Raw genomic sequence first — 25,623 nt, forward strand, 5'->3', positions numbered from 1 at the left:
CACAATCATTCCTGCGCAGCGTGGCGTGGTTGAACCGTCGTCGTCGTCGTCTGGAGCCGTGCCTCTGCCATCTGAGACCTGAGTCAGCTCTGTTAGCGTGGCGGTGAGAGCTCATTTCCTGACATAAATGGAACGGATATTTATGTCTTGTTGGTATTCTACTTTGGTGACTTTAAAGTTTTAGAAAAGCTGACACATTAAATGTATCTGTAAAAATATACATATATATTTTGATGCTCAGAATCGGATAATTAATTAGGGTCATGAAGGGCAACTAAAAAAAAACATAGGTACATTTGTAAAACAGGACACCTCCAAACAGGTTTGGGTTTCACATCTGTTTCCTAACATAGAAAAACCTTTTTTATTTCTGTCATTTATAATGGAAAATCCAAGCTGGGACCCAAGGGTGGGGCCCAACACTACTGAGCATGTGCAGTAGGTCACCTAAAGAGAAAGCAAACCCAGAAACTAGAAGACATTTAAGGATTTTCATTCCAGTGAGTGGAAGTGATGTTCCCATTATCACCTTTTTGTAATGCACATTTACTAATAATCTGTATAATCCTATATATGCTTTGTATTCTTGTATAGATGAGTATAGCACTGTGGGAACCTACAGAGACAGGGTACGCCTGAAGTCGTGTGATGACTTCCATGCACATGCCATAAGTGTCAGGACAGATTAGATAAGAGGACTTGATTAACAGCTACTAACTATCTCTAGTGGAAAAACAACTCCTTATATGGCATATCAAACCTTGCCTTCCCCCTCAGATGATATATAGGTTAGATGAACCTATATAAATACTGTACATCTGATGCGCTGTATCAGCAGAGACACAACAGGCCCTGAATCTTTCACCATCTCTCTTCCTGCAATAAATCCATAAAGGACACTGAATGCATCCAGCCTCTGTGTTTCTCACTATGAATCTGTCTCTGTGCTGAAGGAAGATGAAGACTTTAGTTTCCACAACACCTTAAAGGTCACCTTCGCTGCTGCCATTTAAATATTTTAATCCTTAACTGGAGCAAATCTGTGCCATCGCCATCTGAGCCGAGCCCATTTCAAATCAGTGAGGCGTTAGGAGGTAATAAGAGAATGTGCTTTCTGGGCTTTAAATGTTTCAAACCACTCAAAAGGGTTCAGAAATGTCCATGATCATAAAGGATAATTCAAGTTCATTTCAACCTATTACTGTGGCTGTTGAGGCTCTCTGGGTTCGGTCCACAGGAAGCACAGGCTCCCTGCAGCTTTATAAATCATTTTCCAAAAGCTGCAGAGAAACATCAGTCACATTAATGGGAAGGTTAAGAAGAAATTTATTCTTTAAATGAGCCATGAGTCAGGTGAATCTTAATGTTGCCTTGGTTTTAACACATATTTTCCCCTTTATTTTTTAGTTTTGGGGATGACACGCAGACACACCCATGTCCCTTAGTTAGTGGGGGGGCCTTTGGGTCCCGTGGGTTGAGGGGAGGGGCCTCTGTGGATCATCCCACAGATACTTGATCAGTTTGGGATATAGTGAATTTGGAGGCCAGGTCAACACCTTGTGCAGTTTTTCATGTTTTTTGAGTAACTGTTTTTGTGTGCGTGTCCTGCTGGGGACGGCTGCTGTCATCAAGGAGTGTCATCACTATGGGGTGGGGGAGCCTGGTCTGGTCTAGGTGGGTGCTACATGTCTAAGTAACATCCACACCAATCAATGCCAGGTCCAAAAGTTTCCCAGCAGAACATTGAATTGTCACAAGATGGTCAACGTTATTTACTTCTCTTATCGGTGGTTTTAATATTGTGGCTGATCGGTGCATCTCCTTTAAACACAGACTCTGGCTCAAATAAAAGAACAAGGTTAATATCCCTCTTTCCTTTTCTTCTTACCCCGATGACTGTTCAGATGATAAAAAAAAAAGAAAATGATCAACGTATTATAATACACGTTTATTCTTTGGATTGCAGCATAGAATTACATAAAACAATTAAATTAATCAAAAACCCAAACTTGTGCTCAGATTTTTTTTTTTCTTTTCTTTTCCTCTTTTCTTTTTTATAAGTCTTAATATGCCACGTATATATGTACACATACACAGAACAGCCACTCTGATGGTGCGCACAGACGCGTCGAGGCAAACCTGCTCCGCGGAGTCAACAGTAGCGGTGATTGATAATGATTAGTCAGGGCGATATAGTAACACTGTCGACCGGGGGGGGGGGGCCTAGGCCTCGTCAAACACACACACACACACACACACTGTCGCAGCCACTCAAAAAGTTTTCCTTCGGCCTAACGCGTGAAAAGTTACAGGAGGAGCCGTTATATGTTCAGGAGTTTACTCCCTGATGTAGCAAGCACCAAACCCTTAAGCTCCTCTTAGCCTTTATCGTCATTAAATATGGCTGCTGAGGAGTTGTAAAATCACACCTAGCCATTGCCAAGAACTGTAGGGGGGAGGGAAGGAAGGGGGGGGGGAGGAGAGCACCTGCAACAAGGCTGCGTTGCGTCACCTGACGGCCGCGTATTGCTTTGCTTGTGTCGTTTATTCTTGTATTTGAGAACACGCTGGAGAGAACTGATGCAGCCAGATCAGTGTTGAAGCAGGCGTCACTCTGTCAGCTTTAAAGAAAGGCCACGGGAGCGGGGAGGTGGAGGAGGAGGAGGTGGCAGAGCCGTCCGGGATGGGCCGAGAGCTGGGACAGAGGTAGTTACAAGGTGAACGCTCACTACCAACAAAAAAAAAAAACGTTTAGAAGACGTGGTTTGATCCCAGGTTGGCTGTGAGGCATGCTGCAGCAGCAGGGCAGTGGTGGGTTGTCGTCGTCGTCAGCAGGATTTTTTTTTTCTGGTTGCATATAAAACTCCTGAGGAGGAAGACAGGAGGAGGAGGGAGTTTTGTTTTTTTTTCTGGTTGAAGTTAGCCAGCGCTCCACTAGGGGGCGACACAGCCTTCCTTGCAACTGGATCAGGCAGTAATAATAATAATAATAATAACGAACCTGACATGACTCACAACCATTTTAGAGGAAGTCTATTTTTAAATACTAGACAAAAATCTATGCTTTCAGAATGAGCCTCTTTAATATCACAGCACAGCGAGGGGTTCAGCGTGTTTAGGTAGAGAGCTGCTAAAAAACAAAACAAAAAACAAAAGAACCGGTCTGGCTCCAGGTTGAAGGCCACGTTAAGGCAGGGGTTGCGCCAGACCGGTCCGTCCCACACTTATAGCAACAGACAGCGCGCAGATATGGGATCCATTCTGAGCTAAATAAAAGCACTTAAGACAAAACAAAAAGAAAACTCAAAACAGATCAGTACAGACCCAATATGCTCATATCCAAATCACATAAATACAAACGGATCGCAACGTGGTTCTGAAGGTCGAGTCGGTCACATAAATAACACTGCTAGCTTTGCTCTCGTCCCTAGACGTTAAATCGGAGCAGCTGCTACTACTGCTTTGTTTCCTTTGTGAAGTTCGTTGTTGAAAATGCCGTAGATCGCGTGTCTTTAACTTGATCTGATGCAGCAAACTGTGTGGAGTAGTAGAGGAGGGTGTGCGTTGTGTTTTTGTTGCCTGATCGAACACCTAGCTTGTGTTATGTTCTACTTTAAAGGTCGGAGTGGTGAGTGAAGGAATATAAATGGAGAATATTGCTTCAAAACCTCAAAGTCTTTAACTGAAAGAAGAGGAACATGTAACCTAAGAACACTCAATCATAAAAAAAGGTTGTATTTTACTTGTTTTTTTTTTTTTTACATATACATAAGTGTTCCAGAAATGAACTCCCCAGTTCCCCTCTGGAGACTTTTGTGCAAATGAGTCAAAGCACTGATATGAAAACAGTGTGCGGAAGATACATGGTCACGTGGTTTCTGAGGCACAATAACATAAAGGAACATCCAGAAGCCTGAAGTGATCTCAAACCCCCCCCCCAAAACCCGTGTCAGAGCGGAGACCAGGATGGGGAAGTCCGCACCGGCCACAGAGACCGAAACTCAACGCGTGGTCATTTCCCATCTTGGTGAAGACTCAAGAGACACAACTGAATCAGAGCCTGGTCCACCCCCCACCCTCCCAAACACACACACACATACACAGACACAGACACAAACACACATAAGAACTCTTCTCCCTTCCTTCATTACTAACTAACTGTTACGAACCACAATATTATTATTTTTTTTAAAAAACATGACCAAACTAACCCAACAAGAGCCCAGCCTACGAATCACTTCACAGCCCGCCGACCTACAACAGCCAATCAGAGGCCTCCAGGGTTCGGGGGCCAGAAAATAAATACGCTGATAACAAACTAGACTATGATATATATTGCTGCCTGGTCTCATATTTCCATTTCCAACATTATAGTTTCCTCATTTCTCTTCAGAAATCAACCCAGAGGTGATTTTTTTTTTTTTTTTTTTTTGTCTCCCAGAAAATAGACGACCCTCTCTCCTTCCAAGGCCCACGTGACAAAGTGCCTCATTTGTAGGAATTTAACTGCTTCATAAAAACATTTATTGGCCGCGGAAACAGAAGGCTTTACTTCGTCCGCTTGGGAATCAAAAAACGAACGACTGAAATCTAAATCTAACACACAAGAAGAGATAAGAGAGAGAGAGCGGAAGATAAATCAACTGATCCATTTACAGGTAAATTTACAATGCTAATAGCAGCAGTTTTCATAAAATCATCTGTGCAATATTATTTAAAATAAAAAAAAAAAGGCTTTAACAATTTCCACGCGATAAAGGCATGTGTACAAGCATTTAAATATAAATAGTAAATTCAACGGCCTCAAATCAAAGAGACGCGTGATAAGGTGAATGGAAAGCGTTACGTATCCATAGAGATGGTAGTGTTTGGATATACTGGGTGCACCCGCGTAGTGAATGTACAGGCGTGATTATATCATCGACATCGGAGCACACGTCAACGTGACAGTGTATTTAGGGCGGCCATGATCAGGATATGAACTCTGAAATGCTCGTCATAAAATCAGTCCACTGACTCACTTGGTGAGACGGCATGGCTGCGACGCACAAACACTGTCCTCTGTCCGGCTGATTAAAAGGGATTCTCCAGAGATTTAAGCCTCGTTCAGACCTTGCATTAGGATCCGACCTGGACAATACGAGCGCAGGTGACCAGCTTTAAGTACCTGCATCCTCAACCACAGCACTTCAGATCCAATCTAAAGTTTTGCGCTCTGTATTCAAAGAAACACAGACATCATTTAGGATGTAGTAGAATATTATAACATCTGCGGTCTCCAATTGATTACGTCCTACCTCTAAAAAGGAACTGACTGTTGGGTGTGCGTTGTTAATTTATTGATCTCCCTGACTTTATTTCAGAGAGCAGACGATAATTTATGACAGTGGTTGTGTTATTTTCCTGAATGAATGAGGCAAAGCTCCGCCTACACAAGAGGGGGTCATTAATGTGACCCAGGATGCATTGTGTGTTCACACTACCAAAGGAGTGAGGTCAAATGTGTGATCAGATCATTTCCAATTGTAGTCAAGAGATCAGATCTCTCAAATGCAGCCTCAATGCGGCCCAGGTGGGTTCATACCTGTACTTTAAGCCGGACACTTGATATTACTGGGATATTACTAGAAAGTCTGAATGGGGCCTTAGTGTTGCAGTTCCAACATGAATGAAAACACAATCCATGATAGCCAAGACGATACTTTGATACTTTCCCACACTGTGTCAAACTACATCTCCAACGATGCAACTGTTGCAAATGATGCAAGTGTTTCTCCTCATCTGATGAACACCACCATGGCATTTGTTACAGATCAGTACAGTAGCAACCCTGATCACATCCTTAGGGTGACAGGGTTACGCTGTCACACTCCCTCCTGCGCTACAAGAGGCTTCCACAGAGATCTCAACTTCATGTTGTTCACACACGGTGAAATGGCCCTTTAACTTATGGAAAAAAAAAAAAACTACTGCGAGCACATGTGGATACCATCTGAACTCCTTATGAATGTATGTAGGCCGTAACCAAAAATGCTGCGGTGTACTGAGAATTCCTTTCCTTTCCATAAATTAATAATGCACAAGGTCACGATAAAACGTTACAGTCCATGTGGAATGTTTAATAAAAAATAACTTAGAGAAGAAAGCAAAGTCTGCCACGCCATCCTGTGTTTTTCAGGAATGTTCAGACCGAATTGCTTCTGTTTCTACGACCGATACTGAACTCATTCTCCCAGTTGTGTCAGTATTTAAAAACACAGATTTAAAACCAGGTTCATTTTAAAAAGCTCAAATGCATAGAGGCAAATTAATTCTCTTCTCAAGCTTGAAATATCCAGTCACTTTCTTTTCCCCCGACACATACTCATGCCCGTTTCCACCAACACTTACAGAGGAATTTGCTAAAAAGACAGAAAACGACACCTTCACTAGAGGCCATCTAATACGTTCACATTACCACAGATGGTTTTTAGTAACAGCCCTCTGTCTCACTGCATCGTCACCGCAGACACGTTCCGTTCACATGCAGAAGCTTCTTACCCAACATCTCCAGTGCAAAAATCGACTTTTAAAGCCTCCCAGCGTGAGCAGCTCGCTCCCATAGTGGCTTCGTCCGACGAGGACACGGCCCTTCCCGTTCTGCGCATCTAATCTTTAACACCGGCACGAACACGACAACGTGAACTTACTTGTGCACGACACTGTACAACATTTACAAACGCACACATACACAGGCACGCACACCCCGGCCTCGCCATTCCCCCCTCTGCAGTCCCTGAGATCACCTCACACTTAGCACAAGGCATTCTCTTCAACACAAACACAGCTGAGAGAAATTAAATTACACAGAAAAAAATAAAACACACAAATGCAAACCAAGCCATAGTGAAGGCACATTCTGGGAGGATCCATCTTCGAAAGAAAAGGGAGTCCAGGAGGGGAGAGACGTGTCTCGAAACAATGAGTCCAGGTTTAAGTCTGCAAACTGGACTTGCAGAGTACAGGAGAGTGGCAGCTGTAGCAGGGAATTCTGGGACACAGAGTCTTAGGTCTACCAGGTAGAGACATCGTACGCAGGGATGCAAACACGCCACATGTGAAGCTGCGTTCACAGTGGTGAGGTTTATGTTAGTTCACTTTTTAAAGTGTTTCAGAATCGGTTTCTATTGCCTCGTTCAGAAATGAATGTGTATAGCCACATATTTGTCTACATTTTTAGTGGCTAAGACGGGCTAACTAGAATTTATCAAGAAAGGTGAATGATAATGAAAAGTGCCCCTCCTCAATTAAATTATGAGCAGTGACCTAAAAAAAGAGACAGTTTGCATCCCTGTATATGATCTCCGAGGCAAACCATCCAGCCTGCAGCGTCTAATCCTCACGCCCAGGTCCAAATATGTTCCCAAGTCGGCTTCCATTTCAGCAGTCTTCCCACTGACTGCTATTTATTTAGTATCGTCTTCCCACGTAAGCACTCCTTCCAAGGACTTCCACATGCTCTGCATAGTCTTACATCAACTTACTTGCATTCTTTCTGAAAGGTCTCTCCACTGTGTTCGTTCTATTTCCATCCGTTTCCTGTGAACGGTCATAGTGAGTGTAGTTTCCAACTATATGAAGTTAGGCAGTAGGTCCGTTCTGATGCGTGAGCCTGTTGCATAGCTGGGAGAAGAGGAAGAGAGGAGGAGGAGGAGGAGGAGGACTGTGGGGAGTTCATCTCTCCCATCCAGCTCCTAGTTTTCCTGTCTCAGCTGCTCCAGGACTTGCGGTTTTCCCCCCGGCGCGCAACAATAGCTTCTCCTCGCAGGACAGGGACGTGGGCGGGCGGGACAGAATCTCCAGTCCGACGACTGGTCCGGTCGCGGCAGGACAGCCGGTCTGGCCGGACCAGCACCCCATAACCTGGTTTACAGTGGAAATACCGTTGCCCTCCGACTGAGCCGTCATTCTTACCTGTATGGAGAAAATTGTAAAGGTCAACATCTTTCACAAGCGATATTTTTTTTTTTTACATAGTAATGCATACATTATTCAGCCACAGTCTGATGCTTAACAAAGTTGTTTCTCAAACGTGTACCTACCTACAGGAGTGTCCAGCTCCACCCCCACCCACACTCCTTCAGCAAACTGCGTCACTCCCACGTAACGCACCGTCCCCGCCTTATTGCTTCCCACTGTAACATACACCCCTTCAGTCAGCCACTCAGGCAGCGCGCCATCGTGACTACGCTCTTCATCGTCCACAAAGATCTCCAGCCTCTCAAAGCCTTCACCTCCCCTTCCTGAGTTCACCAGCTTCTGTTCAGAGGAGGTTTCCGCGGTGATGCTGTTGTGATTGGCTGAGCTGTGGGAAGCAGGAGGAGCGACGACGGCCATCTTGGCGACACACTGAGAAGGAGAGGTCACAACATCGTTCCTGTCAGCACCCTGCTGCTGGGGGTTTGCGGGTAACGTGGTCTCGGCAGCCAGGAGGGAGGAAGACGAGGAGGAGGGTTGGAGAACGTCAGACAGGGTAACTGTTGAAACACTAGTGGAGAAGTAGCCGCTTGACGACTGGCTGAGGGGGCTGAGAGGGGTGGTGTCATGCGGGTCATGCACAGGAAGAGGAGGGACCTCTGGGAACTCTGCCCGTCTGTCTTTGGACGCGGGCCGCAGCATAGAGGTCTACATGAAACCAACGGTTGCCACAGGAACGGAGGGACAGACGAGAGCATGCAGATAAGGCAAAACAACAAAACAATAATTAACAATAATAAATCAACTTTCACAAAACTCTTTCACCATTTAGGGGCAAAAGGAAAGAGTCTAAGGGCTATGATGATGTTGTTGTTTTAGAATATTTGCCAGTCTTTTCTTTTGAAAAAAAAAAGAAACCCATCTGATTGGCCTTAAAAGGAGGAGGGCTGTAGATTTTAATTAATATAACTTACACTGAAAATCTTTAAAGGGATAATAATTTAAATTAAAAACACATGTATGAAGTCAGAAAATGAATCTATCAGTGCTTATGACCCAGTAGTCTTTATCAGCAGATACCATAGCCTCTGCCTGTATTTGCTTGTATTATTATCTCTAATACAGATGTATTTAGGACCTTTTTGGTCCAGGATACATCTTAGAACATCTTGAAAGATGAAGAGAATAATGACTCCTGTAATACTGATAAATACTGAAGCAGCTATCTGCAGAAATAACTGAATCATCTTAACTACAATAAATAAATATTTCAGTTTTTTTTTTGGCATAGAGCAAAAGCCTGATCATCAACAAAAACAGAAGCAATATAAACTGAGGTCAGCATGTAAGGGGAAGGAGGACAGGTCACAATCTCACCGTCTCAGTCTTGGCTTTGTTGTCGTCCCCGCCTGATGACGTCAAGATGCGTGGCACATGCTGCCAAATAACAAACAAGGTAACGACAAGGAAATAAAATCACGTGTGCACACACATAAGCTCACCGCACTGTAAAACGGCAGGTCGTATCAGTCTTGCACAATTAAATACACAATATATATTGCATTTTGAGGAAAAAACATCCAAAGCAGGACTGAGAGTTGATGTTTGCGTCTTTCTCTGAATGAAGACGACGTTAGAATTGAATGGGCTATTCCATCTGTGCTCACCTGTTGGTTATGCGGCGAAGGTCTCAACTCCTTCTTGTCATCCCGAGCCGGGAACAGAGACTTGAGCAGTTTCGGCATCTGAGGAACCAGCGCCTTAACTGAAAGATAAGAGGCAGCAAGTCCTGAACGACCTGGGGGGGAGGAGGGGAGGAGGGGAGGGAGGCGTGGCGAGAGAGAAGGAAGAGAAGGAGGAGGTGGAAGAGGGGAAAGAAGCGAGGAAACAAGAGGAGGTCCGGGAGGCAGGAAAGGTGTGAAAGATTAAGACAGAAAATTGAAAGCGAGTCCAGAAAATGGCAAATACCCCAAACACAGTGATAGGCTGACAGAAGAAGCTGGCCATAAAACACACCAACACACAAATGGTTGATTTAGCCATTACAACATGATTTATAAACACTCTAACTAGACACACATTTGTCAAAAACTATTAATTCTGCTCATTTTTAAAACAGAATTAATATAAAGGACGTCTCAGTGACATGGAAAATAAATCACTACGAATTAACTAGCAGACAGTCAAATATTCAGAATGATCACACCAGACATTACAAAGCTTTTTCATGAAGATAAGAATAGATGAGAAAGATGTTAACACTGCATGAAACAAATGGATGGAAAAAAGCAGGAAAGCTAGATACTGCAGAACACTTCTGCTGGAACAGAAACATGAGATAGTGTGGTAAAATGTAATGTTTTAGAAACTTTCAACAGAAGATGAGTGGATAAGAGTGGAGATAAAGCAGAGAGGAGAGGGTCTCAGTTTCACAAACTGAAAAAACCCAGAGGAATAAGAAGAGGAGAAAAGAGGGATGGCTAGGAGAGTAAAACAGCAGAGAACTGCAGGAGTATATGTCGAGTCAAATGTCATTTATAGGGGAGATATAGAGTGTAATGGGAGCAGGCTTACCTTGTTCTGGTTCCTGGTTCTGTGGGGGAGTCATGGCAAAGGGAGTCGGGGATGAAGAGGGGGAGGTGGAGTAGGTGGAAGGGGAAGAAGCTGGGCGTGGAAGGGTGCGGTGGAATTGAGATGGCATGAAGATATCTTGCTGACTCTCCCATCGACCCTAAGAATCAGACAAAAAAATGACAGGACACTGGTTTGAAATTCCGTAAATATAAGTTATACTGCAACGCGCGAAACAAAATAAGTGGCTGGTACATAAAGTCAGATGTTTAACTAATTAACTGAATCTGTCAAACAGCAAAAAAAAAATGTGTGTATTACCTTATCATCCAGCAGGCAGGTTGTGGACAGATCTTGTCTACTTCCAGAAAGCTGAAGGACGAGACAGTCAGACATACAGAATAATTGTATCATACTGCAATATCACATGGCATCATCTCATGGTATCATATATTAGGACTGTAATCATGTTTACCCTGTGGACAGAAGGAGAGCTTATACTCCGTCTGTTGCTCTTCCCTCTGCCAGTCAGCTGCTCCTTCACTGCCACCTCCTAAAATACACAGATTAGAAGACACAAAATTTAAGAAGGATAAATTAAAAAGGACTAAAGCTTGACTCACAATGTTCTAAACATTTATATATCCGAAAATGTCTACAGTTCTACGGGTTACTCCATCTACCTGTCTGAGTCTATCCAGGGTCAAGATGTTCTCCAGACTCAGGACACTGCGGAGGTATTTCTCAATGGCAGCCTCATCTTCAGCTGACTGACTAGCAGCAAGCCGGGCAAGCATCTCCCTGTCCTCTGAACCGGGAGCGTCCTGATGATCACAGCATCAAAAATCAAAAGATTTATGTTTAATAATCCACCCCACAAAACAAGACTCTAAAATTCAATTTTTTTTGGTGTAACCTTACCCCAGGAATATTTGAGACCACCTCAAAGGTGAGTCCACAGCCCGGTATTGTGCTGCGGGTTGACATTCTTCTGAGAAAGTTATGGGCAAAACCCTGGCGGCCCGGGTTAACGTTGACGCAGATTCTCTTTCTCAACACCAGCTGCATGTCAGCGGGGTGGCTGAGCTGAACCACCACTCGAACGGTCAGATAGACTCGGTGCTCCGGCCACGCTCCCCCGCGACTGAGCTGAGGACACTCATGGACAGTAGAGTCCCATGATGCCTCTGCTTTGACCTATGAGGCAACAGGCACAGTTACGACTAGGCTAGCTAATGAAAAAGTCCCCTCAGTGGGCCCCATGCAGGCTCATCCTCACCTCTCCGTCATAGTGTTTCACAATCTGCAGGTCAAAGAAGTCGTCCTCATCCTCTCCACACAGGGTGGCATCCCAGCCTCCAGCCTCTGGAACCTCAAACTGGTCTTGAGAGCTGAGGTCATCGGCTAGGGAATCAAGAAAATATTTGAAATGAACATGTGAGTAGATAAAACCACACGAGTAAGAATAAATTGTGCAAAAAAGAACTTGCGTACGTTTGAGGTTTAGGAAGAGGACAGGAATGTGCGTCTCCATGCCTGGCAGAGGAACCCTGATAACAAACACACAACGTATCTGAATATGTTTGACTGTACCTTTGTGTCTCCAATTGGTTCAGTTTGGACACAAACACAAGAAAATAATAAAAAAAAATCAGAAAGACATGCACTGCAACGTGTCGTACCATTCAGCAGGTGCTCCAGGAATGCCGCTGCCAGCAGAGGGCACCATGACAGCATTTCTCTCCTCTGTCAGAGTCAGGCGCCACTCAAGCAGCTGGGCCTCCCTCTCCATGTCATCCTCTGTCTTTTCTGTAAGCAACACTTGAACATTAAGCCTCAGGCAACGGTTTAATTTACTGCCCTCTTAAGTCATTAATGGCAAAAATGTCCACATCCAAAAAACTGCTATAAAAACTTAACTGATTAATACTTCTCTCAGCATAATCTCTTAAACCACTTCCACACTTTACAAAACTACCAAAAAATGCCATCATTTTGAGGATTTTAACCCTTTAAATGACAGTTTGATTACTTAAAGTCACTGTTGTTTATTACGATAAAAAATACAGCTAAAAATCAGCTGTGAATATACACACACAGACACAGACAGACCTTACAATAGTCTGTTAAGCTCAATAACACAAGCACAAAAACTAATGAAATAACAAACACTGAAATGACCTTTTGTGAAAACACCTGACAATGGTATTCATCTAAAGCAAAGTTACAGGACACAAAGTGGCGTTACACACCTTGAATGTGTACAGAATCTCTATATGTGATGAGCGCTTGTGCGTTACCTGCTTTGCTAACCAGACTTTGCAAGTGCTGGTCGAGGTATTCCTGTCTCTTGGTGAGAGCAGCTAACCACTGTCGCCGCAAACGCTCCAGATCTCTTTCCTGTCCAACAAACCACTCAGTTAATTACACTATTTTATTCTTCACTTCAGCAGTGACTTGATTTAAGGCCTAATGAAATGGGGGTAAACAGACAGTGTTGTATTAAACTGGTGTACCTGATAGCTGTCCATCTCATCTCCTTCCTGATTTGCTGTTGTGTTTCTGATCTCCACACAGCCCACTGATACTGCAAGCACGATCTCTGCTATGAGAGGCATAGTTCCCGAGTCCTGAACTGAACGCACATCTACCTGGATTCGCCTCGACTGACCCTGGAAATGAGGAGGGGGAGAAGGTGGAACAGACAGAGTGCACTAGTAAGAATATTTAGATGCTGGCTTTCCGGTTCAAGTTGTTCAAGCTTATTTTAGGGTTATCCCTACCTGTCGAAGCTGGAAGATTCCCCCGGTCCGCACATCTCTAGCAGGAACAACCTCCACTGGGACGAAGTCTCCATTCTCATTTATCTCCAGGATTTGAATCCATAGCTCCAGGCGACGTGTGACCTCACTCCACCTGCAAAAACAAACGCTCTTAGCAAATCTGAGCACCTCTCAGATTAAGATAGATAGATAGATAGATAGATAGATAGATGGATAGACAACTTTATTGATCCCTTTGGGAGGTTCAATGATTGTTTCTGTGCGCGATTACCTATCTCGTAGTGTGCGTGTCTTGGCTTGGATGATGCTGAGGTCCCACAGGGCAGGGTTTCTTCCAGCATCAGCCTGTCTGTGTCCATAAACCTCAATGGCAACTGCTCCTTCTGTGAGGTACTCAATGAAATCCTCTGTTACCGACACCGCCATCTCCTACAGAACCCCAAGACATCAGTGTCATACCAACAACTTATAAGTGTCAAATCATCAACTACTGTTACATGCATATTTGCACACAACTGTGGTTCAACAATACAAAAATCAGGATAGCTTTTATAGGAATCTTTTCCATCTCTCCCGTGCTCACCTTGCAGCTGTCAAACACCACCATGCAGTGTGGGTCCTTGGTGCTGGGTGACGAGGATGATGGGTCAACTTCAGGAGCCACGATGGTGGGCTCAGGCTGGTCCCAGAAAGAGTACTGACAGAAGACGAAGTTGGACAAGTACTGAGGAAGACCAGTGGCCTGCAGGATCTTAAGCTGGAGAGATCACACAAGTCATTAAACATCTCTCCAATTTAATTTACACAGGATTAAAATGTTAAATCTGATCGTTTGTGATGCAGTAAACTGTACAACTTTTAGAGGAGCTACGCCTCTTACCATGCAGACCAGTTTGCGATCCTGCACTTCAGCTTCTTGGTTGTTATCAGGTTCATCTCCCCCAGCCATGTTGTCCTCTAAGCCCCCTCCAACCCTCACCACCTCCACATGCAGACGCCCCGCAACCTGAGCGCAAAAAAGGATAGGGAAATACAGAGAAATTGGAATGTAAACTAACCAAACCTATAAAATATTAGTCAACATGCTGAACTAAATGGTGTGATTCTACCTCTCCCTTCTGGTTGATAATGGGCACAGCGTACTGCAGCTTGACATCGTAGAAGAGGCAGGAAAGGAAGACGTTTGCAACACCTATCAAACTGTGGTTTTCCTGCTCGTCAAAGAATGGGTCTGCTCGACGGAAATACGAGCGCATTACCTGGACAAGGAAGAAAGGAGAATATTAACAACAATTAGAAGCGGTGCCAAAGGTGTTTATGATTTACGGGTGTGTGAGCTGACAAAGGAGTGTGCCCTCATTTCTCATTATGTATAGTTATACGATGCAGTATAACTTTATGACAAAACCGTAAATGTGACTGGGCAGGTTCATTTTTAAGACCTGTCTGGCAGATATGTTCGGCCTACTCACCGGGTTGTCTTGATGATGGAGGTGGTATTCCTGCCACTCCTGGTACAGCTCTCTCATGTCGACCAGACGGTTCTCCATCTTCTCCAAACTCCAGATCTGTTTTCCTCGACACCGTCGTCGAACCTGGATCGCTGGTTCACTGAGCACTGCATCCCTCTAAACATAAACACACACGCATATAGTCAGGTCATCAGCTGAGAAACTGAAGGCACTACACTCATACATGAATTATTCATTATAGTTGTGTGTGAGACCTTGCGGTTTGCGTTGAGGTTGTCTGATGGGATCTGAAGGGTGACTCTGTACTCTGTGTGTCGTTCCAGCTCCTCAGAGATGAAACATGCTTCTTGCACCAGGAGGTTTGCTCTCACTATTTGTTCCCTCAACCTCCGCAGACTCCTCACCAACACCGCCTCCCTGCAAGAAGACACGAAGAAAATGCCCATAAGAAAATGGAAACAGAGTAAAATATGGTTGAGGAAGTTAATTAGCAACACAATACACACACACACAAACACACAGCCGAACACTCACCGGTCCTCATTCCACTGTCTCAGTCTGCTCTGAGCACTGGTTGAATGGCTCATCCCTCCCACGCTGAGTCTCTCCAGGCTGCGGTAGTGTGACTGCTGTCCTGAAACTTGCTGGCCAGACGTCGGTCCTCCAGATTGGCCGGTGGACAAACGGTCTGGGTTGAGCTTCTTGCGGAGCTGCTGGAGCTCCTGCTCGTACATCTGCCTCTGTCGCTCCAGAGCAGAACGTTTCTCCTCTTCATGCTGCCTCTCCAGAGACTGAAGGACGGCCTGCATTGGGTCTGACAGGACACAACACAGACAGTCCTTTAGTTTCCCGTCCGTTCTTTCTGACAGAGTTCTGCCTAACAGGCAAGTAAAGGAATTCGAACCTAACACATCCTACCATTGTTGCCCAGGGCCTTCATCATGACTTCTGTCTGGGCAAACTCATAAGAGAAGCTGACTTCACTGGACACTTCACTGGCTGTGTCACCGTCTGCGTCCAGCTGCTCACTGCTACCACTGTTCTTCATCACACCGCTTTCACCCTCCTCATCATCGGCTCCACGAGAGCGCCGCTTAGGCAGGTTGATCCTTTAAGTTGGTAAAATGTACGTGTTAGGTTTAGTAATGTACTATACATAATATAAACAGCACAATGACGAGTTGAAAGGCCATACAAGCATAGGAGATAAACAGGAGGAGGTGGGTGTATTAAATCCAGAGATACAAAAATATGAAACTAATGTTGACAACATTATTTCCATTTCATTTATGGAATCTAAGAATGCTGTTTTATTATCTGAAATATGTTGGTGTTTAAACTATTTAAAGACTATGGAGGTTACCTAAAAAAGTGGTTGTTTCCCCAGAGGATTCGGTCACCATGGTGAAGCTGGAGAGCGTTGGCTATTGGAGAACCATTAACACATGTCCTATAACAGCAAACAAAGTAGGAGCATTAGCAGACAGTGACATTTACCTTTTGAAACCTGTAAAAGAAACAGGCCAGAGAGGCTGTAAGCCAGAAACACATTTCCCTTAGCCTCAATCAATTTGGCTCTATTATGCTGGCATTCCTTACCGAGCATTGCGGTAGGGGGTGAGGATGACGGCAGACTCCGCTGTAATGTCAATGACACAGTGTTCTGCCTGGATACCCATCCCACACAGCTGGATGTCTTGGGAATCTGCTGAGCCCACTTTTGTGTGTTCCTAAGAGACAATGTTCAAGATGTTAATTATTAGTTGAGTCTGTGAAATACATGCTACAGAGTCAGGTCTAGTAGGGCACAGATTACACATTGCGTAACTTACCTTTCCCCTGCAACCTGATTGTTTATTTATCATGAAAGCCGTTTTGTTTTTATAACCTGGTATGACTGAATTCATTTCCCCTTAACAACTTCATAAGCACCGCTGTCAGTCACGTGACAACTGACTCCTACTCAGCCGGTTGTACAAGTGAAACTTGAATGATCCCAAGTGTGTTTGCTCAGTTCAAGAGGGCAGAGGGATTGGAATTTGTGTCAAACACAGAAGGTTAATTATTTTACACAATACTACACAATAAAATGTGATGGGGTATGTGTATATAGGCATACCTTCAGGTAGTACACAAGCAGTTCATTGAGGGCAGGATCGGCGTTAAGGTTGACAAGAAAACTCTTATCATCTCCAACTTTAATCCCTGAAGACTGGAGAGAAATACCCAGACTCTCCAACTGCTTCTGACGCTCCTACATACACAAAGAAAAGCATCACATGCACACGGTGTATAATCACTGCAGCAATGTCGCAATTCCTACAATGACTTGCCATAATCAAAGAGGGTCTGCTCAATCTACTTTCGCATTCGTTGTGTTTCTTACCTGTGCAATTTCCTCAGTTTTGCGAAGCTTCTCCTCCCAGGTGATGGTCATCTCTTGAATCAACTTTTCAGACTCCTCCAGACGATCTTTCAGGTCTGGTGCTTTCAAAGACTGAACAACAGACAGCAAATGAGAATAGTGGCGTGCATATATTCCTACACCGTGATTTCTAAGATGGTGAGGACATCACACCTCTGCCTGATTCAACTGCACTCGTAGTTTCTCCACCTCCTCCCGGAGCTCCCTGATTATGCGAGCATTGGGGTCTTCATTAACAACAGCGTGGTTAACAATGTTCTTTGCTCGGTCAGCATAGCGCAGCGTTGATAGCGTCTCTTCATAGTTGTCTGCTGAAGGACTCACAGTTGCAACCATAGCTGTGCGACTGTTGCCCCCCAGGCAGTCCTAGAGACAAACAGGAAAACCAAAGGGGAAAGACAAAGTGAAATGAAGAGGCACCAATTCAGAGAAATGTGTATTGTATAAGAAAACAGAACATGCAGTGAAGAGTGAAACTGTTCACTGGGTTTCCCCCCCTTCTCTGGTGGATGTTAATTTTTATTGTCTATGTACCTTAAGTAGCCATGTCAGAACAGAGTCTCTGTAAGGAACAAACTTGGTTTTGTTCTTGGCAGTTCCCTGTTCAGCCAGTGCCGAGATCACCAGACCCAGGGTAGTGAGAGATCTGAACAAACAAACACACACAGTCAGATACACTGAATACTGGAGTTGGGTGCTTTTCATTTCCTTTCATGTCCTGGTTTACGGGTTGTCACTCTATTTATGTGTTGAGGTGCTGTAAGATTAGATAAGGATAAGGTTATGGTAAGTGTGTGGTGATTGTATTTTTGTCATGATGGTATATTTGTCATGCAGGCCAACTAAACAAAGTGTAGACTATTAAAAGAACTGTTTCATCTAATGAGAGCGATGACAATGTTTCGTGGCATAAAAACAAAACATTGTGAAAGAAAGTTACAAGGTGAAAACATCTGTGGTTCTGCCTCAAACAACTGATGGATTCGGTAAAACACGTGTACGTGTCAAGGGTGTCTGGGTTTTAATTGCTTCTGCTTACTTGTTGATGTTGCTTCCTTCTTTCAGTCTCTCTCCTGCTGCTCCAGTTTTTGCTGCTCGCTCACTTCCAGCTAAGTCTACCAGACTCAACCGACTGACTTTCTCCCCGCTCGTCTACAGAATAAATGACAGAGGCACAAAAAGTCTAATTATAGATATGTTAAAATGTGCTGTACTGTATATCAGAAAAAAATGTTTTTCATGATGCAGTTTGGAAGGAAATGGAGCTCCAGCAGGGGCTTTGCAGCCTACATTATTTCTGGCTACTGACAGTTGACCAGTAGTCTTATTCAGAGATGGTAGCCATTTGACAGTGAGAAATTTCCTAGCCTGACATACATGTTTAAATATCCAGCTGCTCCAGTATAGGATGTTTATGCAGAACACGCTCAGCAACACTGAAACAGGAACACACACCCACATGGGGTCTGATAAACTTCCTATGACCCATTAATCACAGAGACACATCATCAAGGCAATCACCTGCTGGCTTCTGAGCAGGGCTTTAATTGTGCACTCCTCTGTGTAGGCACTGAGAGAAATAAATAATGAAGTGTTTAACTTTTTCATGAAACGTTATCATTTTGCTGCGTATGTGTGTATCTGGGCCAGATTCTTTGGTACGATCTTGTTCAAAGTGGCATTTTTATGCTTTTCACAAATTCTACAAACAAGATGACTTCATCACCAACTTCAGTCTCTTCAATCTTGGTGGCTGCTAAAGAGGTGCATATCACATCGCTATCTGTACTGTGCCAGATCCTCTTCTGGTCATATCTGACAGGTCAGTAGCTGACAAGGCTGAATGTAATACCCGATCAACCCCTGCTGTGCAGCCAAAGCACATCAGCTAAACATGAGCAGATGCAGTCCTCTGCCTGTGTTTACAGAGGATCTGTCCAGCCACCCCTCTGTGCACTCTGAAGTATTTTGACATAGCCCAATACAATACAAAGCGCTTGCTGAGACTACTAGGCGATTTTGTGCCAAGACTACTAATTTAAACAGTTTTCCAAAGAGGGGATTGAAAATGCATACTGATCCAGTGATGACAACATTCTTGTAGAAAAAGATAACCAGTAACTCCATGAATCAGTCAGTCCAGAGTCCACATTTCTCCTGCTTTTTTCTTCAGTGACATGACCTTTGACTGTTACCCCTCAGAACAGCAAAAACAAAGTGCAACTGATAAATTTTTTTGACAAATGCCCCTCAACACCTTCTTTCCTCTTCTCTGATGACTTCACTCCTTTTACATAACATATCTCTTCTTATCTCCTTATCCTTAGCCCACATTCTGCATTTTTCTTCTGGATCCTGGCTTTCCTCATTTGGCTCCACGTGGAAACCTTTTGGTCTCTATTCAAATGACAGATTACTGCAGTAGTGTGGCGGTTGTGGAGTTGTAAAATTACTGTGTGTATGTGTGTGTGTGTGTGTGCAACGAGGGTAAGTTTAATCGTAAACATTTGGATGGACTTATTCAGCGCTTAATTCTGGGAGAGCAAACTCAGAACCTGAATCCTGAAAAGACTCAGTGTGGAAACATGAGATCAACCTCAGGGAGAACCGATACAGATCAACCTCAGCCAAGTACAGCCTCTAATCCCCGAGAGAACAGCCAATCATTAAAACAAACAATAGATGTGTATCTGGAACAGAGCAAATAAGATCTAAAAATAGACACTTTCAGAGCAGGGCCCTTATCTGTCAGACTTGGAGAGAAACCAAATCTGGTTTCTTTTTAAATGAAAATGTGAATGCACCTGATATTTTATTAACATTGTACAGTATATAGAGACCCTTCCCTTTCAAAATAAATGGTAATGGATAAGTCTTAACACACAACTAGCTAGTGAAATTGTGATTATGAATATATACCAGCCACTGCAGCATTTTTCTTGGTTAATAAGGGACTTTGTAACCAGGACAGTTGACACCTGGGCCAGTAACCAGATCAGCGGGCAGGGCATGCAGCTTGTCAGCCAACTTGGCAGCGCAGAAAAGCGTCAGGGCATCAACACACAGCTACACACGGCGAGTTATGTAGTATATACCACTTTTTCTTTTCTAATAAAAAACAAAAAACTAAAATCTACAATGCACCAATTAGTGCTATCAAAAGTATGTTTACATGCATGGAAAAAATAGGGGATTTAATATTGTTGACAAATACGCGCAAAGTCACTGGCCTTTCATTGGATTCTAAGCAGAGCATGTTACTGAAAGGACGTCCTGTGATGAGTTTCTGGGAGTCGGAAATGACTCATCCAGCAATGGGTGACTTTCTAGCCGTCTATGGTTGTTTTCTTCCATCATGTGCCTTCATTACAGGTTCTGTACACTGGCTGCACCATTGGGGGGCAGAGATGAGCTGACTGCGATGATTAAGAGTCACTATCCCTCTAGAGCAGGGGCGTCAAACTCATTTTAGTTTGGGGGCCACATACACCCCAATTTGATCTCAAGCCTGCCGGATCAGTAACCTAACATAATAGTAACCTGTAAGTAACAACAACTCCAGACTTGTTTTAGTGCAAAGAAGAACAAGTAAATTAGGAGAAAGTTTGCATTTAATAAACTATCCTTTAAAAAAGAAATGACATATTAAAATAAGTGCAATTTGGGCACATTGCTGTCTGCTGTTTAGCCCTAGGTCCCATGGTTGTATTCTGTTCACTTCTCTTTCTAAAACAGTGGAGAAAGTAGGAATAGCAGCTATTTTCATTGAAAGATTGCCGTCTTCTTTGTCATTTTCGCACTTTGCTCGTCTGCTTTTGGCCTGCGGGCCGTATGTTTGACACCTGTGATCTAGGAATGGCGGCAATCCTTAGACTGGTGGAGTTATGAATCTTGAATAGTAAAAGTGAAGTGAAGTACTTGTCCGTCTATTGTTTTTTTGTTGTTCAAAAAGACTGTGTATGCAAGTACTTTCGCATAAATAAAACACAGCAAACCTTCGGTATTTGTCCAACATCCCAGGTCAGGGCGCCACAAAAATAAAGCAAGTACAACATAAGAACAAGCAACAACCATCAGTGGATTAAGTAACAGAAAGTTGCTCAAATTGCTCAGTTGGTTGGCTTCGAGAGTTAGCTTGCCAACTAAGTGATTCACCCAATGACTATATGTGTTGGGTATTAGCTGTTTGTTAGACTGCTTGTTTAGTTTGATAATGACTGACTATCCGACCGACTTAGTGACTGATTCTGGGTGTGTCTTGAAAGCAGAGCAGACTGTATCAGCTGACAAACTCAGTCATGCCTGTGAATTATTAACGGGATTCACTGCAAGTAAGTTTGTCAGGAAATAAGAGCAAGGAGCAGGAGTGGCTAAGTGGGTCAGTGAGGATGGAGAGTTAGTCATCTAGGTCTTTTCTTAGAGTGTATGGTCAGACAGCTAAGCTGACATCATCCCATTTGGTGAGTACCTTTTCACTTGCTGACTGCCGCTGTTGACTGATCAAAGACTTGCCAAATACTGTTTGCCCACTCAAAGTGCACACATTTACACATACAATACACGGATGGGATTCTGTTGACACTGCGAGCATAGTACTATTAAATATTACTAGCTAATTCTGGCAGTATCACAGCCGTCCATCAAAAGTGGGTTTACCAATTATAATGATTAGAAAGTAAGTCATTTCTAACCCAAATGATGTGTGCTTAATGGGGCTTGACAGCGTGATGCATATAAGGTATTTTAGAAGTGGGTGGATGATGCATCATTAATAGTGTATTGGGTAAGATTATGGTATGACGGCTGAGTGAACATGATTCAGAATCCAAGGTAGAGTGAACTTTGGACTTCCCAACCTGCCTTTTGTCGTGGAAGAAGGTCCTAGAGATACTACATAAGTGACATTGGCTAAATCCCCAGTGGCCATTTAAGCCCTACACTGTGCAACAACACTAGCTGCCATGGCCTGACACTGGTGCTGTCTGCAGGCTCCAGCCACACCCAGTGCTTTAAAGGTTTCCTCAGCATAAGACATTTAGTGTTGAAATCAAAAGTCTTACTGCAGCTGTGTGTGTGTGTGTTTGTGTGGTTATACCTTACCCCAGATTTCAAGTCTTTCAGTGTGTGTGTGAGGATGATGTTAAAGACAGCGTGCGATCGACTGCTTTCCTCATTCATGTTGGTAGCAGCGACAGTGCGAGACTTATTCCCCTCTGACATCAGAGACTCAATATCCTGACGAAACAACAGACAACAAATGATTAAAAAAGAATTCATATTCTCAATATTATAAACTAACAAAGACTGATAATTATATTGACTGTGGAGGAAAGAATCTAATGTGTTTCAAGTATAATCCGTTATCTGTGTTGTGGGTCAATTTCTAAAAACAGGTGAAGTACGGACACCATTTAACAGAGAGAACAGGTCACACAGGTCAATTTACTTACTCTGATATACAATGTATACCCCATATAGACAAATCCCGGTGTTGACATTTGTCTATTTAAGGGATGACTTTAATAAGCAGTGATGAAACTATCTCTCCTATGACTATATATGCATCATTAAATATTTTTTCATACCATTTCTGCTTCTTTGTTTGCTACTATAAGTGAGATTTTGTCATTTTGGTCCCACCTGCACTGTCACCTTCAGAAAACATATTTTTAGGATTATTATACTGCATCTTCGGGGTTTATTTTCTTCTGAAAAGTGCAATAAAGCTACAAAGTAATTTTATAACTAGCCTCTTTCTATTATGATTAAACGACTATTAAACAGACTGCCGTGTCATGTCATGCTATGTGAAAGACACGGTTACAAATCCTTAAAATGTAAAGATCAATGTAAGAGGGAATGTAAGATAGTGAGCTCAGGTGTCTCACAGACACTGATACACTGGACAGAGTGACTGAGTAGGCAGAATGTGACACAGAGCTGTTCAATGGATGTCAGGGTTGGAGTGGGTGTGTCAATCCATGATATAAAAAAAGATGGTGAAACCTGAATATCACTTTTCAAGATAAGTATGCATACCTTGTAGCTGGCCACGGCTAGACGGGAAAGGCCATCCACATACGGACCCAAAACTTTATGTTCCCTCACTTTCAGAGGCTGTTTTCCACTGGAGAAGAAAGTAAAACAAATTTAAAACAAAAGATTGCTCTGTATCCACCATCTTGACATATGCGCTCAGCTCATTCTTGTGACTACTAGAACTCTCTGCAATTCATAGAGACTTTGTTAGAACTTGGCTCTCTGACCCTGATTCCAACTGGCTCCAGGCTTGAGAACTTCATCATTCTCTGAACCACAGCAAAGCGCATATGGCTGTCAGATGGTCGGCTTCTCTTTGGCCCATTTTACTGAGGTTAGAGGTCGTGTAGTGAGTCGAGGTCAGAGGTTATATTGTCTGGGCCAGCAGACACAGCCATGTGCCCCTGATTTACTGCTGACCTGCTGGACATGAACTGGCCTCGAGCAGTGACTGCAGGGCAGCCGGCTCATCTTTTTATCGACTGACCACAGCAGCTGGTGGTACCAAAATCCATCACGGACTTTCCTTGATTTATCAGCCAACTCAAGTTTTATGTTAGAACTACAAGTATGTGAAATGTGGATAGATAACAAGTAAGTTAAATACTATAAATACAATAAAACAGGTATAAGTACATTACTATTTGAGGCATTTTGAGGGTTTGAAGCATGACCTAAATGATTATTTTATTGTCAAAATGGCTGCCGAATATTTTTAGGACAATTACTATGACATCATCCATTTCCAAATGGATTTGCATTTGGAAATGGGCATTACATGACTATAACTCAATACTTCCTGCTGCTTCCTGATATCTTATTTGGTTAGCGATTTTCACAGTGACTCAGCTGCATTTGCATTAACAGGATACTGTTACGAAGACAAAAGCTGCATTAAAAGGATATTAACATCATAAAGGAAACAACATATTCTGTAAACTGAATATTACAACTACAAAGTATTCACTTTTTTAGCTTTGGGATTTACCAGGGTTACTATTCCATACAGACTGAAAACATCATCCTATTATTTGTAAACGGGCTGGAAGACTAAGGTGAACTCATACCCTTTGGGGTCGAGCAGATCTCGGACCTTCTCGTTGTAGATCTCCATGTAAGAAACCTCAACAGTGAAGCTTTCCTCCTCCCGCTGCTCCTTCTGGGTTCGGTCAAACAAAGCACTGCACAGGCGGGGAATCAACCCTGGCTGGTCTCCTGAACCCATCATGGTGTACGACTTTCCTGAACCTGCAAACACAGACAAACGTTCTCTGAAGGGGACTAACGGAAACGGGAAACATTAGCATTGAAAAAAAAAAAACAGTGGTATTCAAAACTCCTTTTAAATTTAGTATTTTGTAAAAATTTGTGCAATTATCATTACATGAAAAAAATATATATATCAATTGCACTACTCATTTTGACTTTTGTTTAGACACTGTACATTGATTTATTAACAATTACTTGGTTGTTGAGAGATTTCTAACAGAATATGTTTTTACTTCCCACACTGGATGAGTTTCCCTGTTTTTCAGTCTTCAGTCTGATACTTGCCTCAACAAACAGAAGGTGGCATTTTAAACCTTGTTTGCACAGGAGAAAGGCTTCTTGTCAAAACACATCTATACTGACACGCCTCTAAAGTCAAGACGTTATAAAAGTCAAGACAGAAATGTTTCACATATCGTGTGAAGCCAGGTTATAAAATATATTATGCTCTGTAAATATATTCACCACATTGGCCACAGAATACTTTAGTGTGTTGTTGTGAATTACCAGTTTGTCCATAGGCAAAGATACAGGCATTGTAGCCCTGAAAGGCGTTGTGGAGGAGACTTTCCCCAAGGCACTGGAACACCACCTCCTGACCTAGAGGGAAGAGACACACACAGAATAGCTCTGTATAATTTTGTACTGCATTGTTACTCAAATAAAAACAGAGAGAAAATTAAAAGCAATGTCCAGATTAAAGCCAGTCGCTTAGTTGACAAGAACAAATGAAGTTCCATCCCCCTAAACACTGGCACTGGGAAAAATGGGTTGATACACTCCTGGTACAAATTCTTCAAAATAATTTTGCTCTTTTAAATTTCCATTTTGAATTACCCACGTGAAATCATCCAATTTCAGTGTGTGTATTAATCTCTCATCATGCTGCTGTTACATATAGCCTGCAGGCAAATGTTTCACAATAAAAAGATTGTTAAGAAATGAGGAATTCCTGTAGTTAGAGGGCCCTTAATGAGAAACGGTTAGAAGAAATGTTAAATTAAAACTGACAGAAGTGGATCAAAAACAAAGCTGTGCTAAAACATGAACAAATGGACTTGCCAAACAGAGGGAAACAGAAATAAAGGCCTGTCTCTAATGCAGCTGA

General features: G+C 43.1%; 1 protein-coding gene across 1 annotated transcript in view; it reads right to left on the minus strand.

Annotated features, from left to right (window-relative positions):
• Nucleotides 1-1,929: 1,929 nt before the first annotated feature.
• Nucleotides 1,930-25,623, minus strand: part of kif13ba (kinesin family member 13Ba) — a 39,581-nt gene continuing 15,887 nt past the window's right edge. Inside the window, exons 6-39 of the mRNA XM_084541266.1 lie at nucleotides 25,023-25,115; nucleotides 24,314-24,494; nucleotides 23,247-23,334; nucleotides 22,308-22,442; nucleotides 18,247-18,359; nucleotides 17,742-17,853; nucleotides 17,361-17,573; nucleotides 17,169-17,279; nucleotides 16,902-17,036; nucleotides 16,382-16,512; nucleotides 16,146-16,232; nucleotides 15,701-15,891; nucleotides 15,317-15,596; nucleotides 15,037-15,199; nucleotides 14,783-14,938; nucleotides 14,420-14,569; nucleotides 14,191-14,316; nucleotides 13,894-14,067; nucleotides 13,582-13,739; nucleotides 13,311-13,443; nucleotides 13,044-13,199; nucleotides 12,828-12,927; nucleotides 12,210-12,336; nucleotides 12,022-12,077; nucleotides 11,807-11,931; nucleotides 11,449-11,724; nucleotides 11,211-11,351; nucleotides 11,003-11,080; nucleotides 10,849-10,899; nucleotides 10,531-10,687; nucleotides 9,624-9,721; nucleotides 9,334-9,393; nucleotides 8,082-8,664; nucleotides 1,930-7,953 (exon numbers count right to left, since the gene is read on the minus strand). Of these exons, the coding sequence (XP_084397392.1) occupies nucleotides 7,748-7,953; nucleotides 8,082-8,664; nucleotides 9,334-9,393; nucleotides 9,624-9,721; nucleotides 10,531-10,687; nucleotides 10,849-10,899; nucleotides 11,003-11,080; nucleotides 11,211-11,351; nucleotides 11,449-11,724; nucleotides 11,807-11,931; nucleotides 12,022-12,077; nucleotides 12,210-12,336; nucleotides 12,828-12,927; nucleotides 13,044-13,199; nucleotides 13,311-13,443; nucleotides 13,582-13,739; nucleotides 13,894-14,067; nucleotides 14,191-14,316; nucleotides 14,420-14,569; nucleotides 14,783-14,938; nucleotides 15,037-15,199; nucleotides 15,317-15,596; nucleotides 15,701-15,891; nucleotides 16,146-16,232; nucleotides 16,382-16,512; nucleotides 16,902-17,036; nucleotides 17,169-17,279; nucleotides 17,361-17,573; nucleotides 17,742-17,853; nucleotides 18,247-18,359; nucleotides 22,308-22,442; nucleotides 23,247-23,334; nucleotides 24,314-24,494; nucleotides 25,023-25,115 (5,144 nt within the window). The 3' untranslated portion in view covers nucleotides 1,930-7,747. The remainder of the gene's footprint in view (nucleotides 7,954-8,081; nucleotides 8,665-9,333; nucleotides 9,394-9,623; nucleotides 9,722-10,530; nucleotides 10,688-10,848; nucleotides 10,900-11,002; nucleotides 11,081-11,210; nucleotides 11,352-11,448; nucleotides 11,725-11,806; nucleotides 11,932-12,021; nucleotides 12,078-12,209; nucleotides 12,337-12,827; nucleotides 12,928-13,043; nucleotides 13,200-13,310; nucleotides 13,444-13,581; nucleotides 13,740-13,893; nucleotides 14,068-14,190; nucleotides 14,317-14,419; nucleotides 14,570-14,782; nucleotides 14,939-15,036; nucleotides 15,200-15,316; nucleotides 15,597-15,700; nucleotides 15,892-16,145; nucleotides 16,233-16,381; nucleotides 16,513-16,901; nucleotides 17,037-17,168; nucleotides 17,280-17,360; nucleotides 17,574-17,741; nucleotides 17,854-18,246; nucleotides 18,360-22,307; nucleotides 22,443-23,246; nucleotides 23,335-24,313; nucleotides 24,495-25,022; nucleotides 25,116-25,623) is intronic.

Source organism: Chelon labrosus (genome assembly GCF_963514085.1).
Source record: "Chelon labrosus genome assembly, chromosome: 3".
Classification (NCBI taxonomy): Eukaryota; Metazoa; Chordata; class Actinopteri; order Mugiliformes; family Mugilidae; genus Chelon; species Chelon labrosus.